This window comes from Notamacropus eugenii, chromosome 7, assembly GCF_028372415.1.
Source record: "Notamacropus eugenii isolate mMacEug1 chromosome 7, mMacEug1.pri_v2, whole genome shotgun sequence".
Taxonomy (NCBI): domain Eukaryota; kingdom Metazoa; phylum Chordata; class Mammalia; order Diprotodontia; family Macropodidae; genus Notamacropus; species Notamacropus eugenii.
In genome coordinates this window covers 109991896-110019752 of record NC_092878.1, presented here as the reverse complement: position 1 = coordinate 110019752, position 27857 = coordinate 109991896, and the positions used below count along the sequence as shown (strand labels likewise).

The window sequence follows — 27857 nt, the reverse complement described above, 5'->3', positions numbered from 1 at the left end:
AAGAGATTAATTATTACAAAAGAAAGAGAAGGATCAATTTCAGTATTCAAAGTTGAAATTCCATTGTCTTATTCTGCATGGATACGGAATTTGGAAGAATAGGGCCTCTTATGAAGATATAGTTAATGAAACTATTATACGAATATGTTTCTGTTATCTACCAAGAACATATCCTTCCTGATTTATCCTTTATCCATCTATAAATTGTTACTCTGCCATTCCATTTCATAATAAGTCCATTGTTTCTACCTGTGACCAAAGAGTTTTGTCACTGGACCAGCTTCACATGTCCTTTATTTTCGAAGTGGAAGTATGAGTCCTTGGTTTGCCAATATAGTATATGAATGTCTTCATTTTCTTTGCATTATATTATTGGCCTCTTAAATTTAGCAGTGTATTGGTCTGTATAATTTTACTACAGTTTGTCATTCAGTATATAATCGCAGAGGGTAACAACACTTTCTCTTTCATTCTTCTCTGAGGTACATGTAGCTTATTCTCTTGAAATGATGTCATTAACTAGCATTCAGTTCTATCAGGGAAAAATTGTTCTCTCTTTATCTTCATTAAAAGCCCTTCAACCAGTAATGAGGTTTTTCTTATGCTGGTAATGTCAAAAGTTGCTATTCTTCTGCTACAATGGATTATTTTACAGTGCTGTTGTTGAAAGAATACTAAATTGGAAGAACTGGGATCTAGTCCTGCTTTGTCCCTTAACTAGCTTATAAGTTTGGGCAAGTCACCTAATTCTCTGGGACTTTACTCTTTAGTGTGTGTTCATATATGCATATATACATATATATTATACATACATATATACGTATATATGTGTGTATGTACGTATGTATATATGTATGTATGTGTATATATGAGTATATACACATATGTATATATGCATATATACACATATATGTGTGCATATATACTATATATACAAGTGTATTCATATGTATATACATGTGTATTTGTGCATATATATATTAAAGTGCATTAGACTAAATAAATGAGCACGTTTCTGACTTTAAGATTGTATGCATTCCAAACTTACTGACAAGTTCAGTGCTTATTGATTGATTGGCTACTTATTTAAACAAAGTCCTAAAGAAAATATTTGTTATCTCTGAGGTTATTATGCCAATAGTTTTGTTCAGAAATAAGTATATTAAATTGAGAAGATAGTAAGGAGGAAAAACTTTTTGCCTTCCTATTCTCACAAAAGCGTTAGCCCAATATTGTATCTATGGAAACTTTAATAATTGCACCTTTCCAATTATGGCAACAAAGGAAGGGTAGCAAAATGCATGGTTTCTAGTTTACTTAATTTAACAGTGAACACTTCTACTGCACCAGTGGTTCCTTTTCATCTACTTAGAGATATGTTCTGGATTTCTCAATATTTATTAAGGGAAAAAAAAAGGCTTCCCTTAATTTATACATTCTGTCCAACTACGTTTCCATATCTGTTTATTTTTAAAATTTTTGGAAAATTTGTTTACACTCAGTGATTTCAGTTCCTTATTACTCATTGTGTTCTCAACTTCTAGCAATTTAACTTATATTTCTTTAGCTCTATTTAAATTTTATCTCAAAAATCACTAGTGACTTCCTATTTTTCAAAACCCATTATCTATATTCATGTTTATCATCTTTATATATACATATGTGCGTATATATGTATATATACACACATATGTATATATGTGTGTATATATACATATATAGATGTATGTGTGTATGTGTGTGTGTGTGTGTATGATACTAAGATACTAAATACTTAGGAAAATTTGAATCCAAAAGAAGTTACAAATACTTTTTAACTAAAGGAAATTCTGTTTGCAGTTTGAAGGGATTTTCATCTAAATGCAGATAATGAACTCAGTTACAGTGTTTGAATACTGGATAATGCTAAGGCACCAGAAGTTAAATCACAGTCATTTAATTTTGGACTGGAAAAGATTATCAAGACCAATTTTTGTGAAACTCATAGAGACCGGAACCACGGCACCAGACAGACCTACCTATTGACTTAGAACATCACATATTAACATTATCTATATGTTATTATAGTTTGTTGTCGTTGTTTTTGTTGTTAAGAAGCTAGGTTTTTGTAATGGGTAGAACACTGGACTTAGAGTCAGGAAGACTCATCTTCCTGAGTTCAAATTTGACTTCAGATTCTTCCTTGCTGTGTAACTCTGGGCAAATCACTCAAATATGTTTGCCTCAATTCTTCCTGTATAAAATGAGTTGGAAAAAGAAATGGCAAATCACGTCAGCATCTCTGCCAAGAAAACCCCAAAAGAGTTCATGAAGAGTCAGACCTGACTGAACCATGACTAAACAACAAAGTTTCCCAGCTGGATTTTAATTTGATTTGGACTCACCTTGGAGTGTTGCTGGTCACATTTTTGAGAATTTTGATTTAAGCTGATCTTATTGTTTTGCAGATATGGAAAAAGAAGAAACTGATTCTTTTTTTCATTAAAAAAATTTATTTTACATGTGAATGATAGCTATTCCATGAGAAATATATGAAAGAAATTGATGAAAAAGACAAGTTAAATTTTTTGCTCATTTTAAGGGATCTTTGTGACTTGTCTTTGACAATATATTGGGATAAGTCAGGGTTGTAGCATTGTGATTAGTCACATGCATTTGTAAAATGTTGTTGAAAACTTAGAAATTAGTCACCACCTTCAATTCTGTTCATAGGAATTGCATTTTTCCTTCCTCTGAATCAGTGGTCTCTTGATTCATTTTTTACTTTGCACATTTCTTGATAAATAAATCAGACAAATTGATAAATGGATGAATAACCAAATAAGTGAATAATGAATAAATTGATGAGTAAATAATAAACTGATGAATAAATGAGTAAATAAGCAAATAAAAGTGAATAATCAGGTATACCCTGATATGTGCATATTTTTTATAAATTATATGTCAATGCATGTATAATTACACTAAGGTCATATGCATACAAATTAATTTCATAAAAATTATTTTGTTAAAAAATGTTAGAAATAAATATGAAACAGCAATTACTCCTGGGGTCCGTAGTCATTGGAATTTTTTATTTTAGCCGAGACACTTTGATAGTGTGGTGGAGGATGGATTGGAGAAGGAGGATATTCAAGGCAAGAATAAATAGCAGGCTAATTATGATGTGTCCCTTTGGTGGATATCTTCTTTCTGGATTCTTGTAATAAATAAATATGTATATTTATATAAACACACATGTGTGTATATATGTACACATACATGCATATACATGTGTGTATGTATGTATACATGATATGTGTACATGTATACACATATAATATATATACAAACACACGTACATATATATATATTCACACACACATATCTTGGTCATGGAAACTCTAGAATATAGATTATGGCTGGGATATTATTGAAACTTTTCCTTTCAACATATGTTTCACGTGATCATAGAATTCTCAGATCTGAGTAGTTTACATGTATAATGTTTTGAATACAGGGTGCCTAAGCTTTTTTATCAAAATGATAGTTTTCAATGGGTTCAATTACTTTCAAATTATTTCTCTTAGGCCTATGTCATAGGTCAGTTGCTTTGGTTATAGGATAGCTTATATTTTCCTCAGTCAAAAAAATATTTTGGTTTTGTTCTAATACCTCTTGATATATCATTGAATTGTTGATTTGTGTTTTGTTTATTCTATTTTTTCAGGGATGAATTGAGTCACGTTTATTATTTTCTTTTGTAAGCTATTTATTTTTTTCCTCATTGTTCTATCAAGGGCTTTTATTTCATTTTTTTAAAATAATTTGCTTTGTTCCTTCTAGTTATTCATGTAGTCCTTGTGGAAAGTCCTTCTTCTTTGTCCCTGAGTCTCAGCTGGCCATTGTATGGCAGCCATCCTGTTCTTTTTGGGAAAGTTGCAATATTTTTTTCCAATGTTAGTGTCTTCTTTACTTATAAATTTTCAACCTAAATTCACAGTGGCATTAAATGGTTACACAAAGTGAATTATCACCACTCTAAAAATACAGCTAAAGAAAATGAATCCTATTAGATAAATGCAGAAAATGTTCCCAAAATATATAATAACCCTTATTGTAAAAGTTTTTTTTTCATTTAGCAGTGTCAAACATTTGTTTAACTCAGTAGTTTTCTGTTTCTTTCAATTTTATTTGTTTGCATGTTTGCTAATCTGTGAAATATGGCAATAGGCAATGAGTCTTTGAGTCATTAGTGAAAATTACAAGGTTCTGTTGCACAGAGAGATTGAAATGGAAACACTCATTAAAAGTAAAATGCCATCCTTAATTACTAGCAATAGTTCAACAAAGACAGATTATCAAGGATAATGATAAACATTAATGATTTATTCAGTAATGGGATTCATTGTGCTGGTTATAATAGTTGAATACTGAAATGTTTGCTTTTTCTGTGGAGAAATATTTATAGAAAGTTATTATCCGTGAATTGCAGCATCACTTTTTTTTGTTATAATTAAAATTACATTGTGTTTCTCTCCTATTGCAGACATCAAAATGTATAATTTAGGAAATTTTTGGTTACATGCTTATACTGTATCAATCAATATTAAGGATAGAGTGAATTAATGTTTTACACTTAAATGATACTTAACATTCACAGAAATTAAAATATTCTACAAGTATTTAATTGGCCAAGTTTTACAATACTATTAACTTCTAAACCCTTTGGGGTTTTCATAGTGTTTTCCTTAAAACAAACTTGTGAGATAGATGTTAGTTTCAGAATCCTTAATGTGTCCTTTGTCAGTTTACAGATGAGGGAACTGAGTCTTGAGGAGATTGACCACAGTCACACAAATTAAGCCAGAACTAGGATTCAAACCCAGATCTCCTGACACCCAGGCAAGGATTTTTCAATAACCTCACACTCTGAGATAATGCATATGAATGAATTGACAAGTGAATTGACTAAAAAAAAGCACCCCAGAAAATCACAAATAGGAATGATGTCCCTAACCTCCAGCAATTTGCAAAGTGTTTAACAGCAAGTGATTTTTCAGTATTGTCCATTCCCTCTACTAGGAATATCTGGAAGTCGTTTTCAGATCACCTGATTCTATAATATTGTTTTCATTTACAAATCATTAAATTAATTTTGTGGAGTATTGAATAAAATACGTCTAATTTTATACTGTCAGATGTCTCTCAAGAGTCAATCAGTAAAATACATGACTACAATTACATTTTTCAGACATGACAGTCTTGCATCCTTAATTGCCCCCTTTCTTTATATTCCACTTTTCATCCTAGTACAAGCTTGTTTTCTTTCTTCTTAAACAGTTAAATATGCTATTCATTCTATTCATTCATTTAGTTTATTGATTATTTTAATAAAACATAAATCCATAAATCTTTGAATTAATCTTTGGCATATCTTTTCTGAATATTTTTCTATCACCTATCAAATATTCACAGACCTAGAACATATGGTGAATTTTGGCACAGCTATAATGACAGTGCTAAAGGAAAATTGCCTTTAGTGTGCCAGCAGGGACAGGGGACAGGGTATGCCATGGAAGCTTAAGGGAAATCAGTTTCCCCAAAAAAGTGTTAGAATAGAATTCTCTAATAGACAAAAAGGTGGAAAGTACTGAAGTTATATTATTTTCCATCTTCATCTGATTGAGGGCTAGAGACAGGTGAGAAATGTCCATAGTGTAATTATACATGCATTGATGTATAATTTATAAAGATATGCACATATCAGGGTATACCTGATTATTCACTTTTATTTGCTTATTTACTCATTTATTCATCAGTTTATTATTTACTCATCAATTTATTCATTTATTCACTTATTTACTTATTCATCCATTTATCAAATTGTCTTATTTATTTATCAATAGATAGAGAGACAGAGAGAGAAATAGAGATGGAGAGAGAGAGAGAGAATTTATTTCATAAATTCCAAGCTTTATGATATTGGGCTAACAACTCAAAAATGAAAGTTCATAACTATGCATAATCAAGCAAAGCAAAACTCTTACATTTTCATTTCTTGATGTTGAAAAGTATGTGGGGAGGGGAATGAAGAAAATTAGCAAATCTGGCTAGGTAATTTTGAAGAAAACACATCTATGTCCCATTCACTGGTAATACTCCTATTACACTGTATTTCTGAAAGCATAATTAGTCTCTTTTGACAGCTTCGAGCTACCATGCAGTTTCTTTAGTTATATAAGAATTACCTGTATTCTTAGTAACTTTGAACTCCATGTGTATTGGGAAGAACTTCATTCTTTCCTTTCTCCATACTCTTTGACATTTCTCAGAAAAATCTCTAGATCTTTCTCTATAGGGTGATAGTGACTATCCTCTCTCCCTTTCTTGTGATTAGAACCACATAGCTTTCATTGAGAACATTATAATCCAAGTAGCACTCATTTCCTCCCATCTCAGTCTCATTGTTTGTATTATACAGTACTTATTTCCACTATTCTTAGAAGATCAAAAATGATTTCACTTTAATCTGAGTTTAAATAAATAAGTTTAGATAAAATAAGGTTTTAGAAGTTCTAGTCATTCTAATTTTAAAACAGAGCTATAGATATTATGGGTGGTCTTGAATTGATGCATATGCTTTAGCAGACAACTTTTTCCAATGGGTAAACATACGAACTTTTTAATTGAAGGTCTAGGTTTTAAATACCAATTCGGTCACTTGCATGCTATATTGTTCATAAGTATTTATTCAATGCCAACTATGTCCCAGGCACTGTAATTAAGCACTGGAGATAAAAAGAAGGGCAAAAGATCATCCCTGGCCTCAAGTGGCTTTTCATATAATGGGAAAAGACAACATACAACAAGAAATTGAAAAGCAGGGGTCAGAAAGGTACCTTATAGAGATAGATGATGGAACAGTGCAGAATGCGTTCAACATTGAGTGGAAAATGAAGAGATGAGTGGCCTTGGTATCCTCTTTAAATGGAGATTCTTGGAGAAGTTCTCTACCCTCCAGTTACAGAGAGGGAGGGGACCTTTGGCAAAGGGTCCAGAGGAGTGACTTATGTGACTTTCAGGTTGGTTTGTCTGTTTTAATAATACTATGGGGATGGATTAGTCATCAGTTTTAACCTTAGATATATGCATTTGTGTTTTTTTAATTGATAACTCTTTCAACAAAATTGATTTCCTTTATAATACTATGTTTTTGTTCATTTTTAAACTTTAAAGTGATCCTTAGATTTCACCAGACTGCCAAAGGGATTCATAACATATAAAAAAGTAAAGAATCTTCAGGATAAATTGATCTTGAAGGTTGCGTTATGCTATATAATTATGAACCTTTGATATCTATGAACTCTAGAAAGGGCACAAGTTAAAATAGAGAGCCTGGTCCTTTTTCTTTTTCAAGCTCCAGAGACCCAGGTGTGAGTGATTACTGGTATCACCTATGCCAATGCTTTGATTTTATTCCACTGAGATAATAGTAAGAAAATCTTGTAAAGAGGGGGAAAACCCACTGGAAGGAAACATTGGGCTTGACATCTAGTTCTAGCTATCAAAATTCCAAGCTTTATGATATTGGGCTAACAACTCAACTTCATTGAAGCCCAATCCCCCACTCTTTAAGATGAGAGCTATGACAATTAGAAGCCCTAGGTGCAAATGCTAGGTCTTAATATTCATAACCTTGGGCAAATCAATTCCCTTACTTGGGCTTCAGTTTTCTCATCTGTCAAATGAAGGTCCTAAAATTATATGACTGGTGTTCCACATACATCAACCCCAATTAAAGTAACTAACAAGGTGCTCTATAGGCTGAAACCTTTTTCAGGTGAGAACACCTTTTTGATTAAGTTATAAAATCAACCAATCAGTACTATAGACCATTATGGATTTAATGAAAGCAGAGAATGTCAGACAAAATAAAAATAAAAGATGATACCAAACAGGAATGCCCTCTGGTTGATTGACAAGAATCATGTTCTGTGGCTTTGGATAAAAGAACATGCTCAGTCAAAATCTAGGACTCCAAAAGCATCCAAACTAGTCATAGAGCATTTCCAGCCAAGTACTTGAGAATATGAATTGATTTAGGAAGGGTGGTAGAGGTGGAAGGGACACAGAGACTCAAACTTTAAAAAGTTAGATGATCTGACTTTCTCATGAGTGTCCTAAGAATACCAGTCAGTGAAAGTAGTGTTTTCATTAGGGACCAAGAATGCATTAAAAAAAAAAACAAAAACCTGAGGACAAGCAGTTTCATGTTTTTACAAAGATGTTAGACTTTAGAGTTACAAAAAGCAGGGGACTTTATGAAAACTTCCCAAATGATTATCATGCAATGTTGCTATTACCATGTACAATGTTTTCCTAATTCTGCTTACTTGACTCAGCATCAGTTCATATAAGTCTTTCCAGGTTTTTCTGAAATCTGCCTTTCATCGTTTCTAATAGAACTCTGGTATTTTCTTACATTCATATCCAACTTTTCATTCATTCCACAAATGATGGGCATCCCCTCAATTTCTAATCCTTTGCCATCACAGAAAGAGCTGCTATTAATAGTTTTGTACATGTGAGTCATTTTCCCTTTTTTATGATCTCTTTGGGATACAGACCTAGTATTTACAGTGTTAAAGCCCTTTTGACACAGCTTCAAATTGCTCTTGAGACTGGTTGGATTAGCTCACAACTCCACCAACAATGCATTAGTATTCCAATTTCTCCACATGTTCTCCAATATTTATCATTTCTCTTTTCTGTTATATTAACCAATCTGATGGGTGTGATATACTACCTCAGAGTTGTTTTAATTTGCATTTGCCCAATCAATAGTAATTTAGAGCTTTTTTCGTATGACTATTGATAGCTTTGATTTCTTCGTCTCAAAACTGACTATTCATATCCTTTGACCATTTATCAATTGGGGAATAACTTGTATTCTTATAAATTCAATTTCTCTATCTCTTAGATCTCACAGGTAAACTATTCCTTATTCTTCTAATTTGCTTGTTGCATCATCCTTTATATCTAAATCATGTATCCATTTTGAACTTATCTTGGTATAGAGTGTGAGATATTGGTCTATGCCTAGTTTCTGTGATACTGTTTTCCAGTTTTCCCAGCAATTTTTGTAAAATAGTGAGTTCTTATCCCAAAAGCTGGAGTCTTTGGGTTTATCGGACAGTAGATTACCATAGTCATTTGTTACTGTCCCTTAAATACACAATCTTTTCCACTGATCTACAACTCTGTTTCTTTGCTTTTACCGAATAGTTTTGATGATTTCCACTTCATAATGTAGTTTTGCATCTGATATCGCTAGGCCCCCTTCCTTTCCATTTTTTTAATTAACCCGCTTGACAGTCTTGATTTTTTGTTCTTCCAGATGAATTTTGTTATTATTTTTTCTGCTTCTATAGAGTAGTATTAGGTAGTTTGATTGGTATGACACTGAATAAGTAAATTAATTTAGATAGAATTATCATTTTTATTATAAGAGCACAGCCTACCCATGAGTAACTGATATTTTTTCCAATTGTTTAGATCTGATTTTATTTGTGTGAGAAGTATTTTGTAACTGTGTTCATATAGTTCCTGGGTTTGTCTTGGAAGTTAGACTCACAAATATTTTATACTGTTAATTCCTTCAATTTCTTTTTCTTCTCTTATTGCTGTAGCTAACATTCCTAATACAATATTGAATAATAGTGGTGATGATGGACATCCCTGCTTCATCCGTGATATTATTGGGAAAGTTTCCAGCTTATCCTCATTATGTTTAATGCTTCCTGATGGTTTTAGATAGATAGTGGTTATCATTTTAAGGAAAGCTCCATTTATTCCTATATTCTCTAATGTTTTTAATAGCAACGAGTACTGTATTTTGTCAAAGCTTTTCCTGCATCTAATAAAATAATCATATGATTTCATTTAGTTTTATTATGGAAATGGTAAATTATGCTGATAGTTTTCCCAATATGGAACCAGCCCTTCATTTCTGATATAAATCCCACCTAGTCATAGTGTATCATCATTGTAGTTAATTAATGTAATATTCTTGTTAATATTTTATTTTAACATTATACATCGATATTAACTAGTGAAATTGGTCTACAATTTTGTTTGTTTTGATTCTTCCTGATTTAGGTAACAGCACCATATTTGGGTCACAAAAGAACATTGATACAAATTTTTCCAAACAGGTTATTTATTATTAGAATTAAAATTAGTAATTAGTAGAATTCACTTGTAAAATCATTTGGCCCTGGAGATTTTTTTCTTAGAGAGTTTATTGATGGCTTTTTTGTTAGGGAGTTTATTGATGACTCTTTTTCCCCTAAGATATGGTTATTTAATTATTTTATGTCCTCTTCTCTTAATTTGAGCAATTTATATTTTTGTAAATATTCATACATTTGACTTATATTATCAGATTCATTGGCAAACAGGCAAATTAGCTCCTAATTACTGCTTTCATTTCCTCTCCACTGGAGGTAAGTTCACCCTTTTCATTTTTGATATTGGTAATTTTATTTTCTTCTTTCTTTTTATTAAATTAAAGTAATGAAAGGTTTGTTTACTTTGTTGTTTAAATAAAATCAGATCTCAGTTTTATTTATTAGTTCAATAGTTCTATTATTTTCAGTTTTGTTAATTTCTTCTTTCATTTTCAGAACTTCTAATTTATTATTTAATTGGGGATTTTTAATTCATTCTTTTTCTAACTTTTTTAGTTGTATGCCTAATTCATTCATCTCTTCTTTTCTATTTTATTCATGTAAGTATTTAGAGATATAAAATTTCCCCTAAGAACTGCTTTGGCTGCATCACATAAGTTTTGGTATGTTCATTCTGGTCATTCTGGTCATTTTCTTGGATGAAGTTCATGATTGCTCCTGTGATTTGCTGCTTGATTCCCTCATTCTTTGAGATTAGATTTTTTCAGCTTTCAGTTGGATTTTAGTTTATCTTTCCATGTTCCTTTATTACATGTAATTATATTGCACCATGACCTGAAACGGATACATTTAATATTTCTGTATTTCTGCATTTGATTGTGAGGTTTGTTTATTTTTTCCCCTAATACAGGGTCAACTTTTGTGTAGATGTCATGTACTACTGAGCAAAAAAGATATATTCCTTTCTATCCCCACTTAGTTTTCTCCAGAGGTCTATCATAACTAACTTTTCTAAAATTCGATTCACTTCCTTAACTTCTTTCTTGCTTATTTTGTGATTAGATTTATCTACCTCTGAGAGGGAGAGGTTGAGGTCTCCCACTAGTATAGTTTCTCTATTTCTTCCTGTAACTCACTTAACTTCTCCTGTAAGAATTTGGATGTCATACCATTTGATGCATTTCCTTTGGTACTGATATTATGTCATTGTCTCTGGTGCCTTTTAGAAAGATGTAGTTTCCTTCCTTATCTCTTTTGCTACATTTGGGATTAGTATTGCTACCTCTCCTTTTTTTTTCTTTTGCTTCAGCTGAAGTATAATATATTCTATGCTAGCCATTTATCTTTATTCTCTATGTATTACTCTGCTTCAAATATTTCTTGTAAACAACCTACTGTAGGATTATATTTTTAAGTCCACTCAGTTATCTGCTTCCATTTTCTGGGAGAGTTCATCCCATTCACATTCACAGTTATTATTAACTGTGTATTTACCACCATCCTCTTTTTCTACATTTATACTTTTCTCTCTCTTTTTTCTCTTGAGCTGCTTCACCAATATTTTCTTTAGATCATCACTTCCCTCAATCTGTCCTCCCTTCTACCACCTCCTTTTTTCTTTCCCCTTTTCCTTCTTGCTTCTGCCCTTCCATCAACTCCCCTCTTTCCTTTCCCCTTTCTCTCCTACTTCCTTATAGGGTAAGATAAATATCTATACCCAACCGAGTGTGTATGTTACTCCCTCTTTGAACCAAACTGAATTAGAGTAAGGTTCAAACAGTTCTCACCCCCTTCTTTCTTTCCTTCTACTCTAATAGGTCTTCCATGCCTCTTCCTGTGATGTAATTTACCGTATTCTACCTCCCTGTTTCCTTTTCTCTCAGTATAATCCTTTTTTAACCTCTTTTTTTTATATTATCATATCAAAGTCAACTTATGCCCAAACTGCCCTAATAGGGACACAGTTCTCAAGAGTTACAAATATCATCTTCCCTTTAGGTATGTAAACAGTTTAATCTTATTAAATACCATTTTTTCTTTTCTTCTTACATTTTCATTCTTTTTAGAAACTTATACTTGAAGATCAAATTTTCTGCTCAGCAGTAAGATAGTAAGGATCTGAATTGGGATGATAGATATGGAAGTAAATGTGGGGGGTGAGCCCTGAGAAAAAGCTATATGGCTTGAGATATCATTAGAAATTTTGAAGACAGCCATGTCATTTTGTTTTATAATGAAGAGTTTGAAAACTAAGGGGAGTGGAAGAAAGGCCCTGTCTCCAGAAAGATAGAAAAGTTCAAATAAGGATGTCTGGTGCAAGGCAAGGTGGACATAATGGAATCAGAATCCTTCCTTACCTTTTGGTCCTGTGCTACCAACTTTTTTACACAAAAACAGGGGAAATGAGTACATAAGAACAATTAAAGGGTGAGAAAATGGTGTTACTCATTGACCCTGCCCTATAGAGCATTAATGTCAGGATCAAGAGAAGGTTGGGTAGAGGTATAGAGAATAATTTTAGACTCTTAGTTTAGAGGTCTTTCCTTGGGGCAACAATACAGAATACAAGCAGTGGAAGGATGGAAAAGATGTTGTTCACCTTCCTATCCTCCAATTAGTTATACCCACTTTGAGTCAAATCACAGTCTCATTGGTGTCATTTCCCAACCACCCAGGGTTTCTTGGCATCTATTTTAAGAAAACTTGCTTAAGCAACTTGCTCATGGACATAAAGCTTTGTAAGAAGCAACATTCAAAGCTAGGTCTTTCTGACTAGAAGTGTCACATTTTTTCCATTATACCTGCCTGCTCCAACTAAATGCTAACCCAGAAGTTGACAATTTACCATAGTACAAAAGGCACTGAATTTAGAATTATAGAATTGAAAATATTCAGAATTATTGATTTGAAAGGGATCTCAGCAACCATCAATCCAACTAATCTCTGAAAAGAATCCCCACTAAAGCAAGGACTTGTATTCAAGTTTCATTCTTTCTGTACTTCTGTGACCTTCTTCTATAACTTACTTAAGGTCTCTGTGCCTCATTACATTCATGTGTTAACAGTTGTGTTTTCTACCTCTTAGCATTCTTGTAAGGAGCAGATGAAATAACTGACATTTTTTTCTAAAACTCTAAAAATGTGACCTGTGTCCTAGGTTTCCTCTTCCCACAATGGCTCTGATTTGGACTCTCATAGTTTTAATTCATGCTAAGAATGACTTGTTCTAGAGAGAAGTCAAGCATCTCTTCATCTCTGATTTATTATTCTCCAATTATAGACTAGAACTCAGACTAAACAAGACTCTGAACAAATGGCTGATGTCTAAGTTATCCCCCAAAGAGATTAATTGGATCTCTTCTAGAAAAGATAGTTAATGCATAGTGTAGGTACCAGGTATAGGACAGCTATTTACTTCCTGTACTACAAAATGAATGCTTGAAACACAAAAGATTCACAAGTACATATTAGTAAATACACAAAATATAAGAACAAACTATGACCATCATTCTAATCTTCCTAAAGGGAAAGGAACTTTGTGGGGGTTGTGGACATATGTTTTATTTTCTCCTCAGTCCTGTACTATATGACTGACATTTTAGAAACTCTTAAAATCATGAAATGAGTTATTTCTATTATATGATTGGTTGTTGTATCTGCCTGGAGAATTCTGCAGTATTATAAAACCTAATTGTACTCTACATAATAAAACTCCCGTGAAATAATTGTATTGACTTTGGAATTGTTAAATGTTGACCGTGAACAAGACAAAAAAATAAATAGGCTATTAATTCCATAGTTCATCCAGTCTACATACAGAGAAATAAACTCATTGAACTGAGTTGTGTTTTTTTTTTTTTTACCTAAATGGCTAAAAGTAATTTTTAACTGAAAGTAAACATTTCACAGAAGTAAAAATTTCATGGAATTCTGTGATGTTTTTTTAATGATATTGTCAACAATAACATAATTCTAATATAAAACAGCACCAAAGAGCTGGAAAGAATTTGGAGAGGTCATTTCAATCATTCCTGCCTTCAGATAAGAACACTTCCATGTATCTCTTGGGCAGATGAGATACTTTTTTTTCTGTTTAAAAACCATCACCAAATTAGATGGTCTATTTTTCTCAGTGACCTAATTCACTATTCCCTAATTCTAGATGTCAGACTACTTATGTGGATAAAAAATTAACTTAGTTACTTTTTAAACCTTTTTTTTTATTTTAAGGACTTTTTTTTTTATAAAAAAAACCATTTTTCTGATACAAAAAAGTTATGTTTATATAGTCACAAAGTAATTTTACAAGTCCAATTATAGTGCCATTAGTCATCATATTTTAACATCTAAGATTTTAATCTTAGGGCTGAGATTCACCTAGCCCACCTCAGTAATATAACAGGTGGGCAAACTGAAGTTCTAAACGATATACTCTTTGGATACGTTTCTTTCAGCTAATTAGTAGCAGAGTTGGGACCCAAATGCTGAGGCTTCTGATTCTAAAGTCAACCAATACTCATTCCAGCATTGCACAATGATTGCTTGAATGTCTTAGAAGGTGTTTTGTTACCCTTCCCCACTGTAAGCCCTCTAGATCATTGGATTGGAGTCAAAAAGAACATTAGACAATTTATCTAGTCCTCTCTGACCATTTGACAAATGAGAAAAGAAGAACTCTGAGATATTAAATAAATTACCCTGGTGCTTGTGTTGCTTAAGCAATAATTAAAAGAACTAACATTATTTTCTACCATTGTGACTATATCACTATTCATGGATAGCCTCAAGAATATATATATATATATTACCATATTAATCATCCATTTTAATTCTATAAGTAATAGAGATGCTGCAATAAATGTTGAATGGCAAACATCCCAAACAGAATGGTCACATTTTTCACCCTGGACTATTTGATCTACCTTCTTTTCTCCTAAGTATTTTATTCTTCCTCATTTTTTAATCGATTTACTGCATAACTTTTCTCACCCTCTATAAATAGATGTTTTGTGACTACTACTGTCATTCAGAAATAATGGGGATTTATGTTGCCTTTCCCCTAAACAAAATAAGCCCCCAAAGGTCATTTTTAAGCTTGAAAATGACCCCGTAAGAGAATGAGATTTCAATTTATGTAAGAAAATAAAATATTGTCAATTAATTTACTTGTGAGAATCATTTCTTTGTGTTTTTACTGAGTTGGAAAAACATATTAAAAAATTGAATTAGTTTCTTATACCATCCAAAACACTAAGTAAATAAAGATTAAGTGAAAGGTATACTTATTGTTGAACAGATGACTACCACATTTTTCTGTTTATAGTTTGCATGAGAAAGGCATCATGGCATAATGGCTAGTGCAGGAATTGAGTTTGGGAGGCCTAGGTTCAAGGGCTTCCTCTGACACACACCGACTGCATTATCCTGTCACATCTTCTGCCTTCTTAATGGTCTGGGCAACTCTTAGGAAAAGTTGCATAACAATGTGATATTCTAGTTTGGCAGATGGAATTTCCTCATTGGGAGCTCCCTACACCAATGCAATCACAGGTTCTATCCAAAAAATGATTGTATAAATTAATACTTTCCTAGTGCTTTCAGATTAATATAGCAGGAATTTGAAAGCAAGACACAGTGGAGAGAGTTCTGTACTTAGAGTGTGAAAGAGTTGGGTTAAATTTCACCTCAGGCCCTTAAGCTCTGTGACCTTGGGCAAATACTTTCACCACTTTTCTCTTTCATTTTTTTCTCCATCAATCTGTACTCTGTTAAATCCTTCAGTGAATAATAATTCATTAATATAGTCTCTTTAAAAATATAAAGAACCAGATTTTCAGTAGGTCTGATGTATGTTTCTTAGTAAAACAGGAACAGGTAATGGATGACACACAGTGGTACTCACAATACTCAATCTCCTGGTCCTCACTCAACTCTGGAGACCTTGGAGAGTCCACATTAGGGGGAAAATGCTTTAAAGGAGATTGGCTAGATTAGAGCTAGAAACAGATATGAAAACTTTACAATTTTCTTCTTATTTTACATTTGTTGTCCTTCTAGTTTTGTCTTTAATTTTGGGGGGGATGATCTGACTTAATTAACTAGTAAAATCCCCCATTAGATTGTAAGCTCCTTGAAAGCAGGACCTTTTTTTCTATCTATTAGCACTTAGCACGGTGCCTGGTACACAGTAGGCACTTAATAATTTATTGATTGTTTCTTATGCTAACCTCTATCCCCTCCTCACTTTTATTTCATAATTTTCATCATTTTTTATTTAAGTTGTTTACATTGTGAATCTAGGTTGTGTCCTTATATTCAGAGTCTAATTAAATTCAGACCCTAATTAGACAGAATGAATTGGGAATAATGGTGCTTCATATGTGTAAAAATAAAGGATACTACTCCATGATGAAAATCAAGACTACTTCAAAGAATGTTTAATTAAATGAAATTTAAATTCCGAAAAAACTCTAAAGCCAAAATAAGTCTAAAGATCAAAATTAAGAAAAGAAAACCCATCCCCAAGAAGCTTCAACAGTGGTTTTTTTTTATTCTTATTTCTGATGGATGTGTGATGTTCTTGCATGCTGAAGATGTGTGTCAGTTCTAATGGCATATGTCAGTATGGGGAGTATTGGGGAGTAAAATCACAAATGGGGAGTAAAAATCACAAAATCTTCCCCAATTGATAAATGATCAAAAGATATGAACAGGCAATTTTCAGAAGAAGAAAATAAAGATATCTATAATAGTATGAAAAAATGCTCTAAATCACTTTTGATTAGAGAGATGCAAATCAAAACAACTCTGAGGTACCACATCATACCTCAGATTGACAAACATGACAGAACAGGAAAATGATAAATGTTGGAGAGGATGTGGGAGAGTTGGAACACTAATTCACTGTTGGTGGAGCTGTGAGCTCATCCAACCATTCTGGAGAGCAATTTGGAACTGTGCCCAAAGGTTTACAAAAATGTGCATACCCTTTGACTCAGCAATATCGTTTCTAGGACTGTATCCCCAAGATATCATAAAAATGGGAAAGGGTCCCACATGTACAAAAATATTTATAGCGGTTCTCTTTGTAATGGCCAAGAACTGGAAATCAAGGGGATGCCCATCAATTGGGGAATGGCTGAATAAATTATGGTGCATGAATGTAATGGAGTACTATTGCACCATAAGAAATGATAAACAAGAAGACTTCAGAGAGGCCTGGAAGGACTTATATGATCTGATGCTGAGTGAAAGGAGCAGAACCAGGAGAACTTTGTATGCAGCAACAACCACAGTGTGCAAGAGTTTTTTCTGGTAGACTTGGATCTTCATAGCAATGCAAGGACTTAAAAAAAATCCCAATGATCTTCTAAGGAAAAAAGCCTTCCACATCCAGAGAAAAAACAATGGAATTCAATCTCAGAATGTAGCAGATCATTTTTTTGTGTGTGTCTGTTGAATGTTTTAGTTTGTTGAATGATTTCTCTCATTTATTTTATTTCTTCTACACAGCATGACTATAGTGAAAATGTATTCAATAGGAATGTATGTGTAGATCCTATTATAGAATTGTATGCCATCTCAGGGAGGGGGTGGGGTAAGGGGCAGGTAGGGGAGAAAAATCAAAGTTTTGTGGTAGTGATTGCAGAACACTAAAAATAAATAAAATTAATATAAAAATAATAATAAAAATTATTTTAAAAATCAAAAAACTTACTAAGACTTCTGATATACATATAGAAAATGCTCATTTTGTAAACATCCAAGTCACAGAGATTCATTTTTTTTTATTGATAGCATCTGGAGAAGACTTCATTGGTCCCAAATGTTCACCTTGACAGGGTGGTCTCATGGACAGAGTATGGGAATGAAAATGTAGTAGTGGCTTTTTTTTGTTAGTTCTGCTTTTTGTCTTGCTTTCATTTTTCAACATGATAATTTTAAATATGAATGCTTCACTTCAAACTCTAGTTTTCAGATTATTTGACACTTTCAGTGCCTATTGCTTTCATTGCAAGAATAGTTTTCAACTTCTAGGAAAATCAGTATCCAGATATTTTTATTATCCAGTCATAGACAGATAAGTAGATAGATAGATAAATAGATAGGCAGGCAGACAGACAGAAGATAGATAGATAGACAGATAGATAGATAGATAGATAGATAGATAGATAGATAGATCGATCGATAGATAGACAGAGACAGATAGATCTCCTTGAGAAAATAAGCACTTATGATCATGAAAATAACCACTGACTTCTATACTGAGGGAATTATAGGAAAGGGAAAATCTAATAGAAATGGAATAATTTGGATCCTAGAAACCTGCCTACAAACCAAAGAGAGATGTAGTGTGCTTGACTTCTATAATTCATGTTTATATATGTAGATATAAACATATATACACATACATTCGTATATATGCATGAAGATACTTAGGGTTGTGTATATGTATGTGATGTGTGTGGAGAAAAAGAGAGAGATTCAAACAGAGAAATTCTGACTGATGTTGGAAAGAAATGCTTAAATTCTTATTAATCAGTGATATTATGAGCAATAGAAAGACATAGGAATGTCCAATACTAGAACAAGATCCAGCTGATGAATGTAAATCAGAACAAATTACTTTCAAAACTCACTAGATCCCTTCAGTCTTGCATCTGTATTTGTAAGACTAGTCATGAATGTTATTTGAAGAGCCTTTTTTTTTCCAGTGAGAGATCTCTAGACTTCTCTGCCTTAGTTTTCCCTTCTGTTACTAGAAGTTATAATCAAATCTGAATTTTACTTCCCAAATCTTATATTCCAAATTGTTTGTACCTCTCTCTTTTGCACTATGTTTAATTTTGTACCATGGTTATTTTTGCATATATCCTGTTCTCCCCACTCATTTGTAAACTGCCTATGGGTAGGGCTGATGTCATGCTTGCCTCTTGCATTACCAGTGCTTTCAGGCAACAGAAATCCAGCTGCTCTTACATAGTTTGTAATAAATATGTGTTGATTTGGTATTTTGAATCTGAAGAGAGACTTCTTTCTCCCAACAGAAATATTATTTGTGCTATCAAGTAGAGATCAATATGAAAAAAAATCATAAAATATAAAGTTTCTGTTATCCTAGTTACCTTTTTTGATATATTTCAGGAGCATGGTATTCCTACTGACATGGGCTATGCCGTGGCCCCTCATCACTCTGGTGTCTACCCTGTCCATGTCCAACTTTATGAGGCCTGGAAGAAAGTCTGGAACATTAAAATCACAAGCACTGAGGAATATCCACATCTGAAACCAGCACGCTACCGCCGTGGCTTCATCCATAAAAACATCATGGTGAGCTTCTTCTTGAATTCTCTGAGTGTAACTCCTCTTCTATCTTAGTTTTCAAATGAAAGTGAAAAAGAAAAATGCTGAAAGTTAAAAGCTCAGCAATATGAAAAGTTCCATGCTGTGTGAAGAACATTTGTGACATGTCATATCGTTTAATTAAAACTACCCCTCAAAGCTTCTTCAAATGTCAGTGAAAATTGGGTTTCTTTCTACCACCACCATCCTTCCCTTTTTAGGCCAATATCTGAGATGCCAAACAAGGATTGCTATCAGTTGATGATAGAGATTTCTAAATGAGAAGTAAAACATTCCATCAGCCTTGTAGATAGCTTATAATTCTATTATTAAAATCCATTACTCTGCAAAATTGACTAGGATTTTATCTATATGTTGCTTTTACTACCCCATTAACCAGATTTTTAGTGTACTCTATAGTGTGAAGTTAAGAAAACATAGGTTTTGCTTCAAAATAAGCATTCAAAAGTGGCCCCATATAATAAACAGGAAATAAAAAAATATTTTAAAGAAACACAAAGCAGATTTTGTAACATATCTCTCTGTTCCTTTGCCTGATTTTCATTAAATCCACTGATTATGGTTCTATCATGTACCAATTCTTGAGTATATTATATAGCCTACCACCTCAGGTAAAATTCTGTAAGGTATAATAAAAAAGGTAAAATTTCTATTTCATTCCCAAATTGAGTAGCACAAAGAAAGACTTGGGAAAAGTGTCTTTGGTTTATTTTGAGTTATTGCTAAGGTACATATATAGAGGAAGATTGCCCCCTCTCTGATGAATAGTTATATTACAGCAGATTCTAATAGTACTGGCAAGAATTCAAAGCAGGCATTGACCAAAGCGTCTACAAAAATGTCAAGTGGGGTGTGTTGGAGATCACATTAAGTCACATTGCACTCTTTCCTCTACCACAGTGTAAAGTTCACTTACTGGCTTAAGTTTTGGTGGAGGTCAGAAGGGAGCTAGGAGTATAGACAAGAGAGCTTATTGTTGCTAGGAGTTATACTGTTGAGAGTTTCCTAACAATAGAAATCTTGGAAGTTTATACTCCCTCCTGTTGCCATGGGCTGATTTGCCCAGAATGGATTTGTTATGACATTTCAAGCTGCCAAATGCAGTCTTTTGGCAGGATCAAAACTGCTGGGGGACAAGTTAAAGAACAATTTGAGATCTGGGGAGAGAAGATGGTGGAGTACAGGCAGCAACCCAGCTGAACTCTCCCCACCTTCTCTTCCAAACAACTTTAAAATAACTCTACAAATCAAGGTTTGGAGTGGCAGAGCGAACAAAAGGTCAGAGTGAGATATTTTTCCATCCTAAGACAGCATGGGAGGTGGGCAAGAGACATTTATGGCACCAAGGTGCAAGTTGGCCAAATGTGGAGCTTCAGGGGTAGACTTTGGAGGTGGCTACGACAGCAGCAGCAGAAGTAGCTTTGGGTGCTGCCCTCAGCCAAGAAAAGATAAGTGAGTTGAAGAACTTGTCAGAAAGGAAGTATAGGCTACCTTTGGCTGTCACTCTGTGCACTGGTACTATTCTCACAACTAGGCTGGTGCCTGGAACTATGACAATTCCAGGGCTGAGAGAAACACTTGTATTCAATCACAAGGGAGAAGAGGCCTTGGTCACAGTTCCAGGGTACAGAAGAGCACTAGCACTTGTATATGTAGGAGAAAAGGAGACCTGGTCATAGTTCCAGGGCCAAGATGACTATTAGGACTTGCAACTGCAGAGAAACAGGGTACATTCTTGGGTAAACACCAGAAAAGAAGAACACAAGAACAGTGAACACATCTTTCTCTGGATCATATCACCCTGGAAGCAAGGAAAATGTAGACTCCTCAGAACTAGCTCTGAAAAAAAGCCTGAAGCTTGGAACAGTGCCTCCTTACTCCCAATAGAGCAGAGCCCAACTTTACCATGAAGTTCAAAGTTAAGAAATAGGCTAGAAAATGAACAAACAACAAAAATTAACTTGACTGTAAAAAGTTACTCTGGTGTCAGTAAAAACCAAGACATAAACTCAGAAGAAGACAGCAATGTTAAAACACCTATAAAGCCTCAAAGAAAAATGTTAATTGGGGCCAACCCCAACAAGAAGAATTAAAGAAAAAGATAAGAATAGTAGAGGAAAATCTGAGAAAAAAATGAGAGTGATGCATGAAAATTATGAAAAAAACAATTAGCAGCTTGGTTAAAGAGGAACCAAAAATATTGAAGAAATAACACTTTAAAAACAGAATTGATCATTTTGTGATTAGACATAAGAGGCAGAAGAATCCAATGAAAAAAATAACTCTTTTAAAAAGTGGGATTAGTCAAATGGAAAAAGAGGTACAAAAGCTCTCTGAAAAAAAATAATTTCTCAAAAATTAGAATTGGACAAGTGGAAGCTAATGACTACATGCGACATGAAGAAACAATAAAATGAAGTCAAAAGAATGAAGAGAAAAGATTAGAAGAAAATGTGAAATATCTCTTCAGAACAATGGACCTGGAAAATAGAACAGAGAGAGATAATTTAAGAATTATTGTACTACCTGAACAGCCTAGTCTTCATATTTTAAGAAATTATTAAAGAAAACTGCCCCAAATAGCCAAATGCCTTAGATCCAGAGGATTAAATAGAAAATGAAAAAAAATCCACTAGTCATCTCCTGGAAGAGATTCCAAAATGAAAACTCCTAGGAACACTACAGTTAAATTTCAGAGCTTCCAGGTCAAGGATAAAATATTGGAGGTAGCCATAAAGAAGCAAGTGAATTCAGTCAAGATTGCACAAAATTTAGCAGTGTCAATATTAAGAGTACAAGACTTGGAATATCATATCCCAGAAGTCAAATGACCTAGGTCATATAACTATTGTGTCAAAAACAAATTTCAAACCCATATCATTTAGACTCCTAACCCAGTACACCAACTATTGCATAGGAATTATAGGGACATAGAAACTCCTTGGTGAAGGAACTCCCTCTACCAAAGAAGTTTAGAATCTTGGTTAAAATTTCACCCTCACGATCTCTTTTTACATACCTATAGCTTGACTAGACCAGTTTACATGTATAGCCATTTAATGTAAATGTATGTCTTCAAGAGATAGGAGAAAAAGTCTTGCATTTGAAATTGGGAGACCACGTAATAGCTCACATGTATGTAGCATTTTAAGAATTTAAAATAATTTCACACATTTTCTCATTTGAGGCTCCCACAGCCCTGTGATGTAGGTGCTCTTATTATCCCCATTTTATATATGGCAAGCTCAGAGACATCAAAGGGCTTCCTGTTTGAGGCAGCTCTAAACAGACACCCATTAGTTCCATATTGGGACAAAATGAGATACCTGTAAGATCACTGAGCTGTTAACCGAAGGAGGCTGACTTAGCTTTGACATAGCAAGAATGCTACAGAAATGTCCCATCTCCCCCACCCACTTATGAAACAGGTCTCATCAGCAGAATGGCATGTGGTGCCTCAACAAGTTTTCAGACAGCCACCAATTGGGAGGGGCCAAGATCCTAAGAGAGGTGCAGGAAACTTACCTTCTATGGGACCTGGAAGCCTAGTCCCTACATACAGAGGCCACCAGGAAGCTATATCAATGGAAGCAAAGTTTGAGTCTTGCCCAGTTTCTGATCAATCAAATCATATCTTTGTTTCCTTATCCTCATCCATGGTGTATAGGGGAAAAAACCCTCATAGACATTCATGCTATCATACTTCTCAAAGGACAAACACCTAGGAGGGCCAGAGATGGGATCCAGGCCTGAATTCTACATTTTGGGTAATACTATAATTATAATCATTTTGAATCCCATTTAAGTCATCAAGTCCTATCAATTATTCCTTTATAATATTCCTTGCATCTGCTCTTTGTTTTCCTTTTCATTAGGTTTATACCATTTGAGCTCTTATCATTTCATGACTAGGTTATTTCCATAGAGTCCTAACTAATTCTCGATTCCTGTTCTCGATTTCTACATTATCAAATTAAATTTTCTCAAATGTGGTTTTCATGTATCGTGTCACTTTATGGTTCAAAAACCTTAAGCAGCTCTTGTTGACTATAAAATAGAATTTAAGCTTTAGTCTTGCATTTAAAGATATCTATGATTCAATCCAAACCTGCAACTGATTCTTCTCACTCTCCTAGTCGCATATATTTAGCTTTACTTATTTCAATTTCTGCACCCAAGATTTTCTAACCTGATATTTCTATTTATTTAAATGTTATTATCCTTGAAATCCTACAATAAATCTTACCTCTGGACTATGTCTTCCTTAACCCCCCCCCCCCCAATAGCCCACTATGATCTCTCCTTTCTCAGATTTCACTTAGTGTATATCCTCTTCATTTGGCATTCAATACCATATAGCCTTTTCACTGTATCTTGTTCTCCTACCTGGATTTTGAGTTTTTTAAGGAAAGAAATTGTGCTTTGTACTCTGTATTTCCTGCTACAGATAGAAAAGAGCCATGCATAATTATCTGCTAAGGGAATTAATGAATGCAAAGTGAGATCAAATCTTCTGGGTGAATAATTTCAACAAATAGCCTGTCCAAATATGGTAATGGCTACTTTGAGTGAATAAATTAATCATGATAGAAATAACATTTTTATTTTTTTGTTTAAGGGGTTGATTTAATTTCTTATTTTGTGTGTGACATTAAGGTAACAGTACAATGTATAAAGAAATGACTTGAGAGTCATGAAGGTCTAGGTGCAAGTCCTCTATCTGACACATATGAATTGTATGACTCTTGGCAAGTCACTTATCCTGTCAGTGGCCCAGGTAGCTCGCTAAATCTAGAGATTAGAAAGATAACATCTATAAACTATAAATCATTTGCCAGTGTGCATTAGCTCAAAAAATTCCACATTTGCATGTTCCCCATACTAATAAAATCACAGATTCAAATCAAGAAAAAAACTTCTCATTTTTACTCTAATATCTTAAGGCAGACCTCACCAGGGCTAATGTTCTGTACATCAAATAAAACTTTCATTTAACAGCACAATAGAGGTACTTCTAATTCCTTCCTCCAGTTACCCACGGTAATTTTGTCTTATGCTTCCTCTACTAATGTGTAAGGTTTCATTTAATGAGCATTTCAGAGTAGGCTATTTGAAGTGAATTTGCAGTGTCTTGTGCTTGGGAAATTTATCAATGCCTTGAACAAATTTTATCATATAATAGTTGCAATGATGACAGCATTTTTATCAGCAGCCATTCTAAAAGAAAAGGCAAATTTCTAGAATAAAGCCTAATGATTCAGAGAATTATCCAAATAATTCTCTTTCCCAAAATTTTGACAATAAGTACCAATATTTTGAAGATATGTATTGAACCAAGTTTGCCATAAACTTTGAGGAATAGGACAGTAGGGTTGAAGATTAATTTAATAAGAACAATCAATAAAAGTTTCCTTCCTTAGAAATTGGAAGACAGGCTGTTCCCCAAAGCAAATGCATTAATTTCCTGGCACTTCAAGCTCACAGTGATGAACATGAGCCATAAGCAAGTCATTCTATAAGATTTAGCTGAGAAATGTACCTACTTACACAACTTCACTCCTTGCCTTCTGATAAAATTGTCATGATATTTCACAGGGAAAACCATAAGAATTTGAAAAATGTCCTTCCCATGCAGGTGCGCAATGGAAACAACTAATGACATTTGCATTTTTCAGTGATGAAAAGGTGACCTTTGGTAACATTACGTGGTACATATGCATTATGGAATTTTTAAAAATGACTACCAAAAAACATAAATTCTTTGGCAACTATCAGACCTCAGAACTGTGAATATGAGCATGAGACTATATCAACATTTCCTTTATGATCCAAAGGCTCAATCAAATTAAAGATGTCATTATTCCCCATCAGAAGCACATTAAGTTAGTACATTAATTTCATCGGTTAATGTAGGTATAAAATTTTAAAGAAAATAGAGTGCTCACTAGTACTGCTAAATAGGTGAGACAATTCTAGTGTCAAAAAATTCATTTCATTTCATTTATTACACTTTTAGAAGCTCTGAAATGTACGTCCCAAGCATGTAATTTACAAGGCCTATATGGATGAAAATAATTTTTATCTACTTTATCTTTAAAACATTTCTTTACATTTTCTTTTTTAAGCTTGAGTAAATAGCCCATATATTTTGTGTCATCCTTGCTTATTCAGAGTATGACTTTTCTTTCAATTTGTAAAATGGTGTCCTATCATCTATAATGTATGATGAGGGAAATGTCACAGCTTCCACAAATCACAACGAAAGTAACTTTTTTTCTGACTTGTTCATTTTTCAATCAGGTTCTTCCACGACAAACTTGTGGTCTTTTCACACATACAATTTTCTACAAAGAGTATCCAGGAGGTCCAAAAGAATTGGACAAGAGTATCCAGGGAGGAGAACTTTTCTTTACGCTTATCCTCAATCCAGTAAGTATTTCAAGTTATTCTCAAATTGCCTAAATAGTGGGATGAAAATATAGTTTGAAAAAAGACAAGCAGGTCTCTTATCATCAGTAAAACCATTTTGAGATGCTTAGCCCTTCAGATTGTACCAGAAATGAAAAGAGCAACAGGAAATGATGAGGCGATAACCAAAAATAGCACTCAGCTGTGGCTTCAGAACCAGCAAACTAAACTCTAATCCCTTTTTATGTCTTAGAAGGTTGAAGCAGGTGGTAGAAGAGCTCAAAGACACTTCCTGCCACTGAGGTCAATCAATGGGTTAGACTAGAAGAAAATATGGAAACCAGAGAGGAAGTGCACACCACCCCCAGTTCCAATGGTGGAGGGTCAACCTTTACCCCCTCCCTTTGGAACAGTGTAAATGATCAGAGTCACATCTTACCATAAGTAGAATTTTAGAACTTTCTTTCCTTTGCCATATTTCCCATGTCAAAAAGGTATATGATAACAATTTTATGTTTCCATGTCATTTATATTACTTTTCAAGAAGTCAACAAGCATTTATTATTTGCTGTGTGCCAGTCACTCAGAAGACAAAAAAAAAATACACCCAAAATCAAAACAAAGCAAAAACAAACAAAAAATCCAGTCCCTTTTCTAAAAGAACTCACCTTCTATTGGGGGAGGGATGCAAAAACCTATTATAAATCACATAGATACAGAATAAATTGAAGATAATCAGCAGAAGGGAAGTACTAGCATTGGAGAAGACTGAAGACTGAATTTATCTGGGACTTGAAGGAAACCAGGCAATCCAGGAGATGCAAAAGAAGAGGGGGAGAACTCTAGACCTTTATAATAAGACAAGTGCACTTACTATCCAAATTTTCAGCCCTGAGCGGAGCAATTTTGATAGATAAAGCCCCTGTCCTAATGGTAGCTAATAATTTCAGATACAAACAGCACAAGATACAAATGGATACACTGAAGTGTATTAGACAGAGGAAGGAGGGATGGAATAAAATCATTATTTGTTTTTAATCATAAAACTGATCAGTCTACAAGTGCTTATTAATCATCTTCATTATGCCAAAGCTCTGAGGTGGTTTCCAGGGGTACAAAACAAAAATCAAATAATCCCTCCACTCAAGGAATCTACATTCTTTTGAAGGAAGCAACATGTATGATTAGTGGATATAAAATATTCACAAGAAATATTTTGGTGAGAGAAACTAGCAACTTGGGAGACTGAGCAAGGTCATGTCAGAAGTGGCACTTAGACTATTCTTTGAAGGAGATTTGAAATTCTGCAAAGCAAAAATCAAAAGAGTAGATTCCAGCTCTGTGGGACAATATGTACAAAAGTGTAGAGATGGGATATGGAAAGTTAGGTTTGAGAATGAGCAGGAAGGAAGTAAGGTTGGAATGTAGAATTTTTTAATGGAAATTTGGAATAAGGTTATAAATGGCTTTAAGTGAATGTAAATCCAGGACAATACACCTACCTCTAGTCCCACCCCTGCTAGAAGCAGAGTCCTGCCTTGACAAGGAGTTAGAAAGTCAAATGTTTGTCTGGGAAGATGAGTAAGCATTGTAAAAGAACTCAGACTATAAAATCTTACTTGGATGACAAGGAAGATCAGGGCATACAACCAAAGGAGGACAGCAGAGTCAAAACTCCTACATCAATAGCCTCCAAGAGGAATGTGAATTGGTCACAGTACAAGGAAGAGCTCAAAAAAGATTTTGAAAATCAAATAAGAGAAGCAGAGGAAAGATTGGAAACAGAAATGAAAGTGATAAAAGAAAATCATGAAAACTGAGTTAAGAACTTGCTAAAGAAGACCCAAAAAATACTGAAGAAAATAACACCTTAAAAATAGACTAACCCAAATGGCAAAAGAAGTCCAAAAAATC

The 27857-nt window shown here is 33.8% G+C and overlaps 1 protein-coding gene across 3 annotated transcripts in view; it reads left to right on the top strand.

Annotated features, from left to right (window-relative positions):
- The window catches only part of LOC140514053 (bifunctional heparan sulfate N-deacetylase/N-sulfotransferase 3), a 217693-nt gene that overhangs the window by 113781 nt on the left and 76055 nt on the right, over positions 1 to 27857 (top strand). For all 3 annotated transcript variants that reach the window (XM_072624030.1, XM_072624027.1, XM_072624028.1), the window contains exons 5-6: positions 19317 to 19502; positions 25836 to 25964. In XM_072624030.1, coding sequence (XP_072480131.1) covers positions 19317 to 19502; positions 25836 to 25964 — 315 coding nt within the window. The remainder of the gene's footprint in view (positions 1 to 19316; positions 19503 to 25835; positions 25965 to 27857) is intronic.